The sequence below is a fragment of the Plutella xylostella genome, chromosome 26 (genome assembly GCF_932276165.1).
Source record: "Plutella xylostella chromosome 26, ilPluXylo3.1, whole genome shotgun sequence".
In the NCBI taxonomy this organism is placed as follows: Eukaryota; Metazoa; Arthropoda; class Insecta; order Lepidoptera; family Plutellidae; genus Plutella; species Plutella xylostella.
The window spans coordinates 4419317-4436442 of NC_064006.1; the positions used below are offsets into that span (position 1 = coordinate 4419317).

The 17126-nt window shown below is 40.6% G+C and overlaps 2 protein-coding genes across 7 annotated transcripts in view; one reads left to right on the plus strand and one right to left on the minus strand.

Annotated features, from left to right (window-relative positions):
- LOC105387236 (ABC transporter G family member 20) overlaps positions 1-1662 on the plus strand; it is a 41149-nt gene extending 39487 nt beyond the window's left edge. For all 3 annotated transcript variants that reach the window (XM_048630589.1, XM_048630588.1, XM_048630586.1), the window contains 3 exons: positions 242-395; positions 828-1026; positions 1418-1662. In XM_048630589.1, the coding sequence (XP_048486546.1) occupies positions 242-395; positions 828-1026; positions 1418-1632 (568 nt within the window). In that variant the 3' untranslated portion in view covers positions 1633-1662. The remainder of the gene's footprint in view (positions 1-241; positions 396-827; positions 1027-1417) is intronic.
- Positions 1663-7301: 5639 nt separating this feature from the next.
- LOC105387238 (protein phosphatase PP2A 55 kDa regulatory subunit) overlaps positions 7302-17126 on the minus strand; it is a 43636-nt gene continuing 33811 nt past the window's right edge. For all 4 annotated transcript variants that reach the window (XM_048630648.1, XM_048630650.1, XM_048630651.1 and 1 more), the window contains 9 exons: positions 14482-14682; positions 13853-13989; positions 11845-12019; positions 11564-11627; positions 11000-11147; positions 10321-10399; positions 9095-9222; positions 8430-8559; positions 7302-7505 (listed from right to left, as the gene is read on the minus strand). In XM_048630648.1, coding sequence (XP_048486605.1) covers positions 7380-7505; positions 8430-8559; positions 9095-9222; positions 10321-10399; positions 11000-11147; positions 11564-11627; positions 11845-12019; positions 13853-13989; positions 14482-14682 — 1188 coding nt within the window. In that variant the 3' untranslated portion in view covers positions 7302-7379. The remainder of the gene's footprint in view (positions 7506-8429; positions 8560-9094; positions 9223-10320; positions 10400-10999; positions 11148-11563; positions 11628-11844; positions 12020-13852; positions 13990-14481; positions 14683-17126) is intronic.

The following is a 17126-nucleotide window of genomic DNA, read 5'->3' on the forward strand; positions in this document are numbered from 1 at the left end:
GACTAGGCTAGGCCTAAACCCTTCCTTCATTGGAAGGATAACCGTGCCCCAGCAGTGGGGACGTGATGGGTTGTGACGATGATGATGATGATGATGATGATGAAGGAATATATCTTCCATGCAGTGGACAAAACCTAGTCTTCGAACTTACTTATCCAAGCATAGCTTTTCTTATACAGACACTTTTGATCCCTTCCGTTTTTATCATACAATTCTTACATCGTATTCTTACCACCCGCAGCATAATCTTCTTCATGTCTGCCCTGGTGACGTCCACGATCATGATCTCGGACCGCTCGGAGGGCGTCTGGGAGCGCAGCGCGGTCGCCGGCGTGCGCCCGCAGGAGATGCTTAACGTGCATATCGTGTTGCAGGCCAGCGTTATATTTATACAGGTTAGTTTTGATAAGTAAGGTGGGGACTTGCGAAAGGTTGGATTGCATCCAGTGGCGTGCTTTGGGAGAGGCCTACGTCCAGCATTGGACTGCTATAGGCTAATGATTATGATGATGATGAATGATGAATTTAATAGAACATGAAAATGTGCTATTGATGGATGGCTTTTGTTCTGAGACCGCTACACGGGTTCGTGATCGACGTCGATAAACTCGTTTAATGCGCGTTTTACCAATCGCAGCGCCGTATTTATGACCAATAGCGATATAGTGACGATTATCTACGTAGATAACGAACACGTGCAGCGGCAGCTCGTATTTCAAGTTATGATGGTTTGGCGAAAGTTATTGATATTCAGTGAGTCGTTACATCGTATGACGTATCGCTAGTTGCAAAAGTCTTTATTTTGTTACTTAAACCTCTCTCCGCAGACGTTGGAGCTGATAATCCTGGGCTTCTTCGGCTACGACCTGCCGGCGAAGGGGTCTCTCTTCAACGCGGGAACCCTGCTCTTCCTGCAGGGCATCAGTGGCATGTGCTACGGGTTCCTGCTGTCTATCTGCTGTACGAGTTTTACGCTTGCGTTCTTCATTGTGACTGGCAGCTTCTATCCGATGATCTTGCTTTGTGGTGAGTTGGTTTTTGTTTCAATGACTAGGTACTGTTATTTTACGTCAGAGGGCTGATTTAGCCTGAAATTTTATTAGGACTTAGGCGAGTTAGGGTATGTTTATTGGGGATATTTGTCCAGTATGACATAGAAAAGCGTTTGTTTTCCTCATTAAAATAAAAATGTTATGTACATACCTTCTTTCGATGAAGACATACAAAGTTAACAAAAGAAGAAATATGGGTAGGTACTTACATACAAAAAGAACTGGAAGACTTAGGTTCCTATTACACATCGTAATTTTAACAGCATTAACGTATTTCTAATAACCTTTTTGAACACTAGTTATTTTTTAGAAAAATAAAATGTTTTTTTTTTACTTAAACGTTACTAAACTTTATTTCCCCCCAGGTATCCTCTGGCCCGTGGAAGGCATGTACCAAGGCGTCAGGGCACTCGCCCTCACCCTCCCCTTCACAATCCCCATCAAGTCGCTCCGAGACATCATGGAGAAGGGAGCCACCATGGCGGACCCGATCGTCTACCAGGGCTACCTGGTCACCCTGGCCTGGATATCCTTCACACTGGCCATTTGTTACTTGAGACTGCGGTATCAGAAACTCTAGCTAGAGGGACGGATGGTTGCTTGATGGACGGAATACCTAGGTACGAAGTTCCGAAACGTTGACAGACAATATGTTAAGGGCCTCTTTCACAAAGTCTGGATAATGTATTGTATTGTAAAATAAAGACATGCTGTCACTAGTTTTCTGTAATTATGTTTTCTAAATGTCTAAATTATCTAGACATTGTGAAACAGGCCCTAAATGCTTGATTCAACGAGATAGAGCCGTGGTTAGCGTAGCGCTCCGAAACTTTGTTATTTCGTAATGCTAGTGACCCTCCTGAACAGGTAATGATTGGAAAAGAAGCTGAATTTTGCGGTAACTATTAATAATGATGATTAGGTTAAATAGAAGACTCGAGATTCAGCTATCGTCATCGTATAGCTAACAAAGAGAAATTAATCTATTGGATTTATCCATCAGAAATAAAAAAAATAAAAGGGCCGATATAAGGTTCAGCGTTCAACAAAATGCCTGTCTGTTGCCAGAATTTTAGTAGGTAGGTATAGTGAAATTTTAATGAAATTATGGAAAAGAATATAGGTATTTGTGGTTGCGATGCATGGTGTAAATATTCCGATATTAATTTAACGGGTATACATATACGGGGACATAATCATCTTCTGCCTGTAAATAGGCTATCTACTTTCAAAACAAATAAAATAGTTTTTAATAAATTGGATGCCTTCTACTACTAAGGTAAGGCCTCCTTGCTAACGGTATGTATAAGTGTATAACGATTAACGATATTCATGTCTTGTGTAATCAGGTTGTTGCAAAAGGGGTATACTAAGACACTAATTCAAATATTACAAAACATTCATGAATTCTTGAAACAAGAACTTATTTATATACCTATTTTACGTCCTAGAGACCTTCTAGACTGGCAGTGAGTATATTCTAAAAGCTCAATGTTGGTCAAGTACCTATGTAAAACTACTTTTAAGTCTGTAAATAACATTGTTTTACATTTTATGATAGGTAATTTTACCTCAACTTAGCTGTCAGTTAACTTTGAGATATAATGCACCCAGTGATCAAATGAAAGAACAGCCTATGTAGGTATCCAAGTATTTTTTTATAACTTGTGCCTAAAGTAAATTATATGGACATTTTATGTTAAATTATAAATGTAGGAACATTTCTTTGGAGTGTTCGGGTGACTCTATCTCAAGTTCAACTAACATTTTGAGTTCGGTAGGTATTACGTTTCTGGGTTAGTGCTATATTTATGTTATAAAATATACAATACTGTATACAAAACGTGGAAAATATGATATTTTTTATGCATTTTATCTAAAATACTGGTAGATCGATGTAGCCAAACAAAGTATAAAATTGATATTGGTGACGATTTTTTATATGTTAGTAGGTATAGGTAGGTAAGGTAAGTGTAATAAAATAATGAAATATCTCTCTATATTTTTATGAACGAGTATTTTTATATTAAAGTAAATGATCACATGACCAAACAAGAAATTTAAGATATGCCGTAGTTTGTAAGGGTTCTTTGTGATACATAAACTTTAAAAAAGTGATTTGTGGGTATTTATGAATTAAATCTTAAAATAACTCCGTTATTTTACTCCTCCGCCCTACCTATTCGCTCTAATCAGACCATATTAAAAAATAAATGAAACCACAGTGTGTTCAGATATAAAAATTTATATTATAGGAAATATTTTGGATATCAACAACACTCCTCCGGTGCAAAATCGCCTAAGTCTCTTGCCTTACTCAATTACATGGCACAATACCTAAATTAGATAACAAAATTGTACAATAATCGCCATTTGTTAAGCTGATATACTTCCGCACTTAAATTTGGGAGAAAATCTAGTTCTCTATGGTAACAAGATCCCGTGCCAATGGCGATCACTGCACAATGCACTCTTAATATTATGATACAATTTTCCGTACACATCACATAAGTTTCCATCGAACTTCAGTAACTACAAATGCCATTTTCGCCAAAAGAATATTGTATACAAAATTGGAACATACATTGAGCCCTAGGCGTCGAAGCCTAACTGTGTCACAACAATAGCAGCCTGCCTCCCAAAATCTTATCGTGCTTATCAAACGAGGTACATTAAAAAACAAATTTACACGCACTTAGTCAATATTGTTGGGCTAGTGTTAATTTTACAACATAAGCGATATATCGCGAGTGGTGGAAAAGACTTAGGCCGCATCCACACCGGCAGCAATTAAAAGTTCGTTGTACACTAACAATGCCGCTCGAGGTAACCGCCGCTTATTAAAAAAAGACTCGCCCTATCCCACCTTCGCGCCTTCAAACTCCTGGACTTATTGCAACTATCACATTTTCAAGCATGTTGATCCCTCGATGCAGAAAAGAAAACTGTATTTTTTTTACTTTTTTTTTCATTTATCTGTCTGCGCGTTCACAGTTTTTGCCTAACTATAAACTAAACTTAAATTAGTCAGACACGCTATCCCTTGCTCGCTCGCACACATGCTGTCACGCTCGCACTCCGTACACACACACGTCTTTGCTTTTATTCTACAAGAGTTCACGTATTATACACTGATATCTCGATTGGGGACAGTCAATTCCTTTTTAACGTATTGCTTCATTTAAAAGCGATATTTTAATGATAGCGAAGGCATTTAATATGATTATCACAAACTTTAGTTTACGTTTCTTTAACCGATCTAAGTGAGTTATGGCGATGCGACATAACAGTGGACATATAAATTACACATACGGAATTGACTCGATCCCTTACGCAAAAATAAATGAAATTATGAAAATGCTTTATACAAAATCGCTTAACATCAAAAAATGTTACAGGTAATGACATATCAACACACAGGCACGTTAGTGCCTGCATGCGCATCCAACTAGAATACAACCCTTGTTTCATTAAAACTGTTGTTCAACTATTGTATAACCAGCTTACGGCATAAAACAACCGAACCGTCGGCCGATTCTAATAAAAAAGAGAGAAGTAATTAACAAACAAAAGAAATTTCAAAACAAATTCATTTTCAAAACATTGTGAAACATAATTTTCAATACTTTACTACACAATCTAAGTACAAATATATATAAATCTGTACATCAATGTTGTGACAAAATATTTTATACTTTCAATGTTCAGGCCCCCTTTCAATCGTTATATATTTACATTTTCATTAACACTGGTTTAATTTAAGCTTTTCTTATACACAAACTCTCAACTAAAATCACAATTAAATGGAATTTAAAAACATAAGTAACTGTTCTATGCCCAATTCATCCCGTTCTTTAGGATATCTCACAATATAAGGTAAACAATTATTGGGTCGATCAGCTTTGTCGGGCCTAGGTCAAGATCACAATTTAACATACAACGAGAAACCAAGGAGACTACGTTCACAGCTAACATTTCAACACATGAATCCATCTTAAAACAATCACAATGATAAAAATACATAATAAATAAAGAATGATAACAAATGAAAAAAAACTACGCGTATACCTAAGGCACATGCCTGAACTGAAACTCTGGCCAATCGTTTCCTTAAAAATAACAAATTGAATTGATTTTCCATTTATGTACGTATTTTTTTACATTCACGGTGGAAACTTGATTGGGCTGTCAGTATTTACTTGGGACACGTGTTCAAATAAATGACATATATATTATTATGAACTCCGAAAGAGATTTCGGGAGTGTTACGGTTTTTTTAGTGATTATGTAGCAGGTAACCTCTTTACATAAATACAGTTTGCCCGTACATTCCTACATTTCCTAGTAATTTATCATAACCATCATGAATTCAAAGGTCTGTGTTTATACTTGCACAAACAAATTACAAAGTTGATACTTTAAGAATTAAATTGAGATCAAAAGTTTTTAGCTATTTCACGTGTTTCCAAATAAAAATACGACACCACTAGCTAATAAATGTTTATGCTATATTTCACCTCCACACCAACAAAAGGAAATGGAATAAGTTAAAGCATTTGTGAAGTAGGCACCAAGACTCGAGAGTTTAGAATGCCAAGTAATAAAGTGCGTATCTAAGCATAAACTTTCAAAGAACAAATTAACATCTGATAGCAAATCAGTATCTGCTATTTCAGATGCTCAGATGTTTAGGCAGTTTTGTTTTGTTTGTAAATGAGACCTGAGTTAGGTTATCTGTGTGTTCCATTCTTTTTGTTGGTATCGAGTATTTTAGTAACATTTCAGTACACCTAACTAATCTCATTTTCATACGTCAAGGTCAAGCGGAACCTTAAAGGTTTTTTTTTATTAAAACAATAAATACTTAATTATCGCTTAGAACCTTAGTATGAAAAGCGTATAAATTATATTCCGAGTACAAATTACAACATTGAAAGGTCGAACTGTGTGATCATAGCTTAACGGAAAATTTCATGGAAGCTAAGTTATACATATTTACTGTTACACAATTATGCTGTATCTGATTCGAGGTTTTTTTTTTACGGAAGCAGTGACTTCATGACCAAATTGTGTTTTACTTGTGATGTGAAATGTCAGACTTTTACTTACAAGCTATTTTCGACCTCGGTAATGGTCCGGAATCGTTTTGAATGCTTGCTACATCTTCAATTAGTGGAACAGCCTCCCAGCTTAGCTAGATTGAGGCTTCAAATAATACATACTAAGTATACCTACAAATACTCAAGTTTAGGAAACACTGCACGCGTCAATAATTAAGATATGTAATTACAAATACAATCACACAGTTTGATACATTCGTTAAGTTTTAACAATACTGTGATGGTAGCTGTCATTAGTACGGCAGCATTTTATCGCTACATTAATAACATACATTCATTTTCGCAAACGATACAGTCTTATTTTGTTAATCTACCTCCCCAGCCAATTGATGGTACAAGACAAGACCAAAGTCAGGGTAACACCGAAGTTAGAAAATTGCATTGTCACGGTGTCAAGTCCACATGCCCAGTCTAGTGACAGCTACCATACACCACACCTAAACTCGCTTTAAGTTGGCCGTGATTCTGTTATCTATTCGATTATAACTCAGTATACAATGCAACGCTAAACGTATGTAGGCCTAGTACGGGTTTAAATAGTTTGCAAAAACTATGTAAGTTTACGTTTTCGCGAATACATCGTAGCGCCCCTAGCGGATAATGTATGTACTTAACTTTGGACAGAAAGTGTATGCAGATGACAATAGTGAACGTAAACCTATTTCGTTTTTGTAAACTACAAAACCTGTATTAGGGTACTGTTAATCAGGTGACTTGTGAGTCTTGTGACTAAGGATACACCACATGTTATAGCGACTCAAGTTAGACAGAAATGAAATCTAAACCGGATCGCTACAACACATGGCGGTTAGGGCATATATCTTTAAACGATCCAAGCCATATCTGTCATGAGAAAATTAAACTTACAACAATGGTAGGCCTTGACAAGCGGCTTGGAGAAACAAGCTGTTAGCACAACCATGGGCGCGTCACTAACACAATCTCACAGTTTAACCATCTTTACAGCTGCCTTATGAACACAGTTTTATTTTAATCGAGCGCAAACGATTCGCCACAGGACACATGGCCTGTCAGCTACCGAAAGCTTGATATCTTACTAACCAAAAACGATTTTTAACTGCATCAAATATCACGGTAATCAACATTATCCATTCACCAACTTCATCAATTAAACTGTGTGACAATGCGTGTAGCGCCAGGGCTGTCCAACGGCCACTTACAGCGAGGGGCGGCGCGGCGGGGCGGGCTAGAACTTGTCCTGCAGTATGAACAGGTTGTTGGTGGCCGCCACCGCGATGATGCTCTCGTGCGGGTGCCACGCCGTGTGCAGGATCTTCTTGTTGAAGTCGAGGCAGTCCACGCTTATCTCGTCCTGGAAATAGAGGAGGGGCTGAGTCAGAAGTGGGGCAAAATGGAAAGACGTCGCGAGATAAGTTTGTACATTTTACTATACTATAGAGCGGTTTAGAGCGGTGGTAGCTCAGTCGGGTAAGCGCCCGCTTCTCACGCCAGAGATGCGGGTTCGAATCCCGGCGCTGACATGTACCAATGAGTTCTTTTCTGAATTTAAGTACAATGTATACCAACGCTCTTACGGTGAAGGAAAACATCGTGAGGAAACCTGCATATCTAGATTTAGCACATCTAGATATGTGAACCCACCAACCCGCAGTGGACCAGCGTGGTGGGAAATGGTCCAAGCTTAGGAAGGCAGTTTAGACCTTGGGGATATGCACAACGGTTCCATTCGAGAGAGCCAGGTGCAGGTACTTACACCCCCACAGAGAATAGAATAGAATAGAATACTATACTATACCATAAAATAATCATCAGATGTGGCTTGGCTCCCGTTCAGTTGATCCATTCTCGGCTGTAGATTTGCACTCAAGTGATAGGTCGCAATTAGATATTTTACGCACTTACATACTCATGTAGTATCAAGATGTGTAGTATTTGTCACGTTACGTAAGTGACCACGTAACTAAAATAGCAGCCATGTATGTGCATGTAGAATTTTTAAAAGAATGATTAGAGAGGATTCGAAGCGTGTCCTTGACAGCATATATAAAGTTTTGACACATTCCATCCTCTCTTCATCCCGATCCCGTCCAAGAAGACCTATGAACCGTCTTCTTGAGTACATATTGACGAAAAACGAACTAACGGGAGCTGTTTCACTTTTAATACAACGAGATCGAATCGCGGCTCGTGTAGCTTCCCTCCGATACTTAAGTTCTTCGTCATACAGAGTGACCCCGGTGCATGAATGCTACTACAGTGTAGTATAACAACATACCTTCTTCCTCTTGGCGGTGGTGGCGACGCGGCGCGCGCGCAGCGGCTGGCGGGGCCGCGCGGCCGCCTCGCGCGACGCCTCCAGCGTCAGCTCCGAGCGCCGCCCGCCGCCCGACGCGCGCTCGAATAGTCTGCGGGTAGAGACAAATTATAAATTAAAATAACAAGAGGAGACAGATGAGCTACGAATGCCGCATCACAGGGGTTGAATGTCGTTTTCAACTGGCGGTCGCTAATGAAAAGGCGTTCGCGTCGACTTTCTATTCAAATATGGCATCATCTATCTAAGCGTAGGGAAGGCATATGCACAAGAATTTAAGGCAAATAGAAGTGTTAGAATCTATGTAAAAAGGAGCACAGCTTTCGGGGCTGTCGTATGTGTCGTTTTCTGTTTATCAGAGCTACGATCGTAGCCTGTTTCTTGTGTTGTAAATATTAGGTTAGCCAGCTGTTGACCCCCTTTCATCTCTTATCTGAATGCCATATAGGTTCCCTAAGAACGGTTTCAGAATAGTGTATTTATGGTTTGCCTATGCTCTTTTTCACCGTATACGGCCCACAAAATAGGTTGACTACTCCCAAATATCATTCATCGTTTCCTCACAAGTTTTAATCTAAATGCCACAAGGGTTAGTGTTTCCGTAGACATCGGTAGTTAGTGCTCACCTAAAGAAGCCGTTGTAGGAGCCGGTCATGAGGCGCTGGTCGTCGCCGCTCCAGCAGCACTCGAACTTGTCGAAGATGCAGTCGTTCTCGTACAGCGAGCACAGCTTCGAGCGCAGGTACTCGTGCACCTGAAGGATTTAAACAGTATAATTAATACACTTTACACTAATTATTAATTTAAGGCTAATCGGCTATTGCAGTGGCCAACTGGGCAGCAATCATGTAAATTGGTCCCATCAAAGAAGATGACTATCTGCTACAAATATCGCGCGCATGGAATGCGGTAAATGCATTTGAGGGCTGGCTGATATAATTTTACCCTAAACTACTACTAATGGGGTGCCGCGGATAATATTCGATGGGCTTTTCAGCAATGAATATCAAGTAAATGCTGGGTGGAAAAGCTTACGTCATCAGTATTCTTGAACACAGTTGATTAGAATTATTATCAGTAATCTACCGCGACCTCAAAGACCTGAATATCGTTATCCTGACAGCAACGAGACAGATAAATCTTTAGAAAGGTACCGTAAAGGCTCGTTTACGCCGACGCAACAACGTGCAACAGTGCCGCATGCTACATATTGTGGCATGCGGCACCTTGTGGCATGCTACAAATAGAAAGCATTTGCGGCATATGTGGCATACGGCAGCCTATTTTACGCCGAGGCAACATCGTGCCTGGATAATTTCCAAAGCATCGTGCTGTTTTAAGGAGTGACTGGTCTTCTAGTTCGATCGAGGGGATATATACACCATAGAATATGGCTGATCAAGTAACTTTAGCAGTAGCTTATTTAGCACTGCTAAGCCATGTAGCTATACAACGGAAGAAAAAATGTTGGTGGAAAAGAAGATGACTTCAGAATGTCTCAGTCTCAGTCTTCAGACGATGGTGCCTTATTTAAAATTTTTACTATCCAATACTAATTTTAACTGAAAACTGTTTTGACGCACGAAAAATGTCGCATGGAATCCATTGTGCCCGGATACAAGTTACGACAGTCTGCCACATGACGCAAGGTGTTGTCGTGCCGCTCGGTTCTTGCCACAATGTGCGACATTTTTTACTTTGTAGCATGCAGCCTTGTGGCATGCCTCAATGCCGCACAGTGTTGCCCCGGTGTAATATAGCCTTAACGACAGTGATTGTCAGGCCGCGGTATAATAATTAGGTCTGACTATGATACATATCGATAAGAAATCACATAAAAATTTATACTTACTGGATATGTCTCTACTGGTTTCGTTTCCATTCTTAGATCCCATACTTTTAATCCTAAATAATCCCGGGACATCATATATCTGAAATAGAGAACAAAAAAAGAGAGTTAGATAAATGGATTTATCAAATTAGACAGACTTTGCAAAAACATGTTTACGTAGTTACTTGACTGTGATATTATTTAGGTAGACACAATAAAACTCCTTATTTAAAGCAGTAAAGGTACCAATGGATTAGGGATAGGGGATCCTAGGGGATTAACTGCACCTCTGTTGGATTGGGCCCTAGAATGGAGTAGTAAGTCATGGTCGCTCAGGCAGGGCAAACTTGTGTCTGGTTGTTTTTTATCTACAATTCAACACCCTACTTATTTGTGAATGTATATCAGCTCACTCCGCCTGTTCTTCTCCGAATACAAAAGGCCCTTTCTGAACGGAGAGTAGATTATAAAATATAGAATTTCATCAACAAAAAAAAATATTTGTATGATGACTGATGAAAAAAACTTTAAAATTTGAATCTAATCAAGCCAACAACACTCCATAGTCTCCATACCCTCCCGCTCGCTGTGAAGATATCCGATGCCAATATAACGGGCTCTGCATAGTTTGGGATCGGATGGCTGTGCGTGAGATGTCTTCACGTATTACATTATTATTATTATAAGAAGTGCCACGTACCGTCCCGAGTTGCTCAGCTTCACGTCGCTGATGGAGCTGATGATCTCGGAGAAGAAGGACCGTGCGTGCGGGTCCTCCGGCTCCTCGAACAGCTTCGCGTGCCGGTCGCACAGCGCCGCCGCGCGCATGTCGCATAGCCTTATTGTACCTGGGGATAGGGGGTGGAAATTTTAATGACATGTTAAGGTGGTTTGTGCGGTCCCAGGGTGGCTTGCACGAAACATTTAAACGTATTTAAATCTATTGCTTTGACAGTATACTGACTGAGCAGGACATCAATAGATTTAAATGCGTTTAAATGTTTCGTGCAAGTCACCCAAGAACTTAACCTTATTGTACCTGGGAAAAGGGGGAGAATTGAATAACTAGTTGATTCATGGTACGTAGATGGATTCCAAAGTGTGATGACACGGTGAAAAAAAGTGTGGAAAACTCTCCAAACGGCTGGGCATAAGACATTGTGCCAGTAGCTCAAACTGGTTGGACAAGGAAGATCAAACAGGCGGAAGAGTGTAAGTAAGTACAGCAAAATTTTAAAATCAAACTGAATTGTTGTTTACTTACCCTTACTACTAGAATATACAAAGAGATTGCATTCAGTCGGGTGGAACTCTGCCGCGGTTATAACCTGAAAATTAATAAAAACACAACTGTTAATAATTTATTCTGTATGATAATTAATAGACCTATAACAAGCTTCTAAGTGATCGCATAGGATGATAATACGATATAGCCACAGGATAACGTTATGTCGTGAATTGAGAGATGATTTCGAGTGAGCGAAAATTGCCCCCCAATCGCCACTATTATCACCTCTAACCCAATACACATAAGCACCAAGTTACCTCGGTGAGTTCCTCCATGTTAGCGGGCTTGATGTCCACGATGTTGAAGCTCTGGTCGGTGATCTCGAGGTGCCACAGGTTGATGCGCAGATCGTCCGCCGACAGATACGTCTCCTGGTCCGAGTTTAGCGAGATCGAGTTTATGTGGTACGTGTGCGCGTTGGCGAATATCCGTCTGGGGAAGAGGAGGACGTTGAGAATTAATTATTGGTTGTATAAATCTTTAGCAGGTTTCATTTTGATTATAACAAATGTTAAGTCGCTTATGGCTCTTTCACAAGGGGACAGGGAATTGAGGCAGAGCAGAGGGCAGGACAGTAGTGGCTTCTGTTTGACAGCACACACTATTCTATTCTATTCTCTGTGGGGGTGTAAGTACCTGCACCTGGCTCTCACGAATGGAACCTTTGTGCATATCCCCTTGGTCTAAACTGCGTTCCTAAGCTTGGACCATTTCCCACCACGCTGGTCCAATGCGGATTGGTGGGTTCACATATCTAGATTGATGTGCTAAATCTAGATATGCAGGTTTCCTCACGATGTTTTCCTTCACCGTAAGAGCGATGGTATACATTGTCCATAAATTCAAAGAACTCATTGGTACATGTCAGTGCCGGGATTCGAACCCGCATCTCTGGCGTGAGAAGCGGGCGCTCACCCGACTGAGCTACCACCGCTCTCAGCACACACTATGACAGAACAACATTGCCAACAGTAACCAAGGTCTACATTTCGAGGCCAACAGTTAGGCCTGCTTCAAATACTCTTTGCTCGTACGAAGGGGCCATAAGTGCACCTCCTGTGGGTTGGCTGGTAGAAAATGCTCTTAGCATTAAGCCCACGTTTTGTACATGTATTTTTTATATTTTTGTGCAATAAAGAAATAGGAATTAAATAGTATAGAGTCCGCACAATAACTGCAACTGACAACTGAATAAAATTTCCTTTGCCAATACAATGTCGTCAGACGGGACAGGCAGAGTTACATTGCACCAACTTTACCTCAGTGGCGTAATCAAATACAAAAACATTACCACATTTCATTAAAATTCTCAAAAAGCATACTTATCAATCATCATCGTTGTCATCATGCAACATTATTATCAACATCAATAAATATTAATGAAATCTGAGACCTATTTATCAAAAGTAAACAAGCCTCACTTGTTTATTAATAAAAGCCGGCAGTGGAGGCGTGAACTCACCTATCTGTGTGTTGATAATGAAACAAATAGATAACAGAATGCAATATTGAAATTAAATAAACTCCATATCAAAATATTTGGATGTGGACAGTTTGTTTTGAATAGTTTTGATAGAGAAAGCTTTGTAAAACTATGCTGAATAGTTTTTCTCTCTCTAGAAGCCTCAAGACTCGTCAAAATAATCATAATTTACATTGTTAAACTATTGTCTTCTTATCTACAAATAGGTGGTGAAAGGAATAGCCATCAGATTAGCGTCTGAATGCCTAGGGTGCGCCAGACGTTCATACATTAAACATCTAGACCACTATTGTATCATTTTTCCATATCAAAACTCCGTATCGCTTATCATGATCGCTAGTTTGACGTAATATTTCACAGAATATTTGCAGATAGTACGCGCCGAAGCTACGATATGGGGAAATGAGCTGCTTACGATCTGCTGTTTTGGATACACTGATAATGTGAGTCTAATAAATCAGTTCAGCAGGTCTCACAGAGCATAGATAACTCAAATGCTCTAACAACAAAGCATCAATTACAATGAAGATGCCATCTGTTCCATCACTAACAAAGCATAACCCATCAATAAAGCCTAATTTACCTGGGAGAAGCCTCCACCATCAGCTCGGCAGGCCTGACAGTGAGCACCCTCAGCTGCGTCACTCGCGACGGTGAAGGACCCGTCACGAGTGACTCAATCTATGAGTGAGTGTTACCTACCCCCTTCTGCCCTCTCCCGTGTAGTTAGTAACAAAGCATAACCCTCCCAACCACTCTTAACAAAAAAACATCATTTTTACCTGGGAGAAGCCTCCACCATCAGCTCAGCGGGCCTGACGGTAGGCACCCTCAGCTGCGTGACTCGCGCCGGGTCCCTCAGTCTGCCGCCTTCTTCGCGCGTGTTGTAGCCGCACACTCGCTTGTCACGCTCCGACACCTGGAATGGGGGGGTTTGTGGGTTATTCTCGTGTTTCCTTTGATATATCTTTAAATAAATGAGATACAGTTTTAAAGGTACCTGAAAAGGGTCTTCTACGCATTAATCAGGACTATAATGGGTAAATAGTTATACTGTATCGATACTGATGCTTTTAATAAGCTCTGATACATCGTGATTAGTCCTACAGTAATCATCCACTGCTGGACAAATGCCTCTATCAAGGAGCACCATAACACTGCTTTCTTACCGGCTACTTATCTAAGGTCGTCGGTCCAGCGGGCGGAAAGTTTTATGTTTTCTAGCATACTAAGTGGCGCCTTTAGCGGAAAATATCATGGAAACTATTGGCAGATAGGTTAATATTTTCAGGTTACAGAAGAAAACATTAACTTTTTTCGTTCTCTGACTCCCTTCGGGGATTACAGTCGTGGGTATAATTATGCATGTGTATGTAAAACCTATATTAGCGACACAAAGGTCCCAACATACCTTCCAAAGTTTGATAGTCTTGTCATTGGTCGACAGCAGAAAGTGCGACTGGTTCTTCCGCTTCAGCCACCGTATCTTGTTGATCTTCTCCTCAATCTCGAGCGACTTGAGGTAGTCGAACTCGGGCTCGTGCGACTGGAACGTCGAGTACACGTTGTACTCGCCCTTCTTCGGCACGCACTGCTTGGAGGCTGGGTCCCTCTGGTGGCGAAAGTTTGGAACTTATTAGTATGGGTTATAAATCGGGAACGGTGATAAGTTTATAAGGAAGCTTTTGTCCAGCGGTGGGACACTACATAAAAAAGTAAACTTAGGCACGCATTTGGCGCAGGAGGCGGCTCAAGATAGGGAAGCGTGGCGAAGAATGTCTGTAGCCCTAAGCTCCACAGGGGAGTAACAGGACTATAAGTAAGTAGGCACGCATTTGCAATTCAAATTGACAAATTGTTGCTAATAATATAATTATGGACTAATAGGTATTAAATAATTAATAAGTTGGTATTATATTATATTGCTTCTACGTCGGGTACCTCTGATGGTAGAAATGGGAAACTTGTTATTATAGGATAAATAGTGGCAGTAGTAGTAGCAGTAATTGAACTTTGCGCGTCTAAAGGGTGATGGAAAACTTGATAATATATAATGTGTTAAATTTCTTGGGCACGCATTGGTTAGAAGACGAATCTTTCTAACGGGGAAAGTGGGCAAACTTATTACTTTGGGTTAGATAGCGGGAAAGGAGGAGTAGTAACTAAACTTTAGGCGCCTTTGGTGTGCACGAAAGGGAATCCTGGTAGTGGTAATTTTGGCGTCTTTGTGTGAAAAGGTAATTTCTCTGAGGTCGATATTATTTATTCGTTCAAACACACCGTCGCATTTAGTTTAACAGTAGTCACTACTGCTTATGGACTATTTATAACATTTATCTGAACAAATCTTCCTCATTTTGTTATTCAAAGAATGGGCTACGCTGGGTTACGTCATGTTGCGAACAAAATGTCTTATCTTTTCACATGTATATTTGTATTAGATAGATAGTTATGATTCTATACTATATATGATAGTGATGATTCTGACGAGTGTTCATTTAACAGAAGACTATTTTTTATGCTACCTAATATGTAATTTAACTTATTATTAACAACCCTTATCATGATACAACATCATACATGGTATATGTAGGACAAAATTGCAGAATTGTGTATGCCTGTCCTACATTAAATTTATCTAGTAACGTTAGGTCCAATGAATTGAAGAAAATAATATTTATTTCATACACAAGCTCTGTTAAGGTGTTGTCTCTTTCTCTGACACGAACTGTGTAAGCTCTCTAATTTTAATTAAAAAGTGCTATAAAATGTCGCTCAAAACACTCGAAACACTAATTCGCGAGCTCCAAAAGTCAGTGGTCACTCTCACAAATAAAGTGTGCGTAATCGAATCCAAAATAGACGAGAAATTAACATCTAAAGTTACGCCTAAAGTAGTGGATTTATCAAAGGCTACACCAACTACCCTCAACGTGCAGGCGGCTCCGACAGCGGACGCAGCGGCTGCAGCGCGCCCCGTACGGCAGGCGCGAGCGAAAGCATACAGCGCTATCACCGCTGGTAATACCCGGCCTCAAACGGTCAAAAAATCCAGTGACGCAGCGAAGACACCCGAGGTGAGCCGACCGACGCCGACGGTACCCGACACCTTCATACCCAGTGTATCTAAGGTTGCGGCCCCAAAAGCGGCGACAACACCGAGTCTTCAATCTACTCCAACGACATCCAAGATCGAAAATGATGATTATGATAATTCTTGGAAAAAGGTCATTCACAAGCGTAAGAAGAACCCTCGCATGTCAGTTATGGTTGGAACCGGAATGCTGGATGCTGGACTACTAAATAACTGCTAAATAACTGCTGAACCGTGGAAAAAATCAGACACATGCAAGCCTGGTCCTTTAAACCAGAGACGACTGAGGAAGCCCTCATGACCTACCTCAAGAAAATCGAAAAATGTGAAGAGTATACTGTAGAAAAAAGAAATATACTAACAAAGAAACACGCTTGCTTCGTAATTGGAATGCCCGACAGCATTTATGGCAAATTTCAATCGCCATCTGTGTGGCCCCAGCACGTACGATTCACGGATTGGTTTCCCGCCCCACCCCGCGGCGATCGCCGTCGGGGACAAGACGACAACACCCGAAGCAGCGAGCGATCCCCACTCGGCGCCGCCGCCGGCCGCAGCCGCAGTAGTGGCCCGCCAGGCCCGGCCGCGCGCGCAGCCGCCGCCGCCGTCTCCTAGTATGCTCAACAACTATTGCGTAAGCTCGAATGTTTTAACCATAAGTAACCAAAATGTGCGATCTTTAGATAAAAAGACTCAGAGACTCGAGGTTTTGCTGCAGTGTGAACTAAAATGTGATGTCCTAGCGTTAACGGAACACTGGTTAACCAAGGACAAACTGCACTGTATCGGAACATCGTTTAATAACTATAATTTAATGTCAAGTTACTGTCGACCTTACGACGATTCCCATGGAGGATCTTGTTTGTTTGTAAACAATAGCACTAAGGCCGTAGAGAATAAGAATCTTACCGAATTGTCTGTAGAAAGATACTGTGAGATTTCTGCAATAGATTTAATTGACT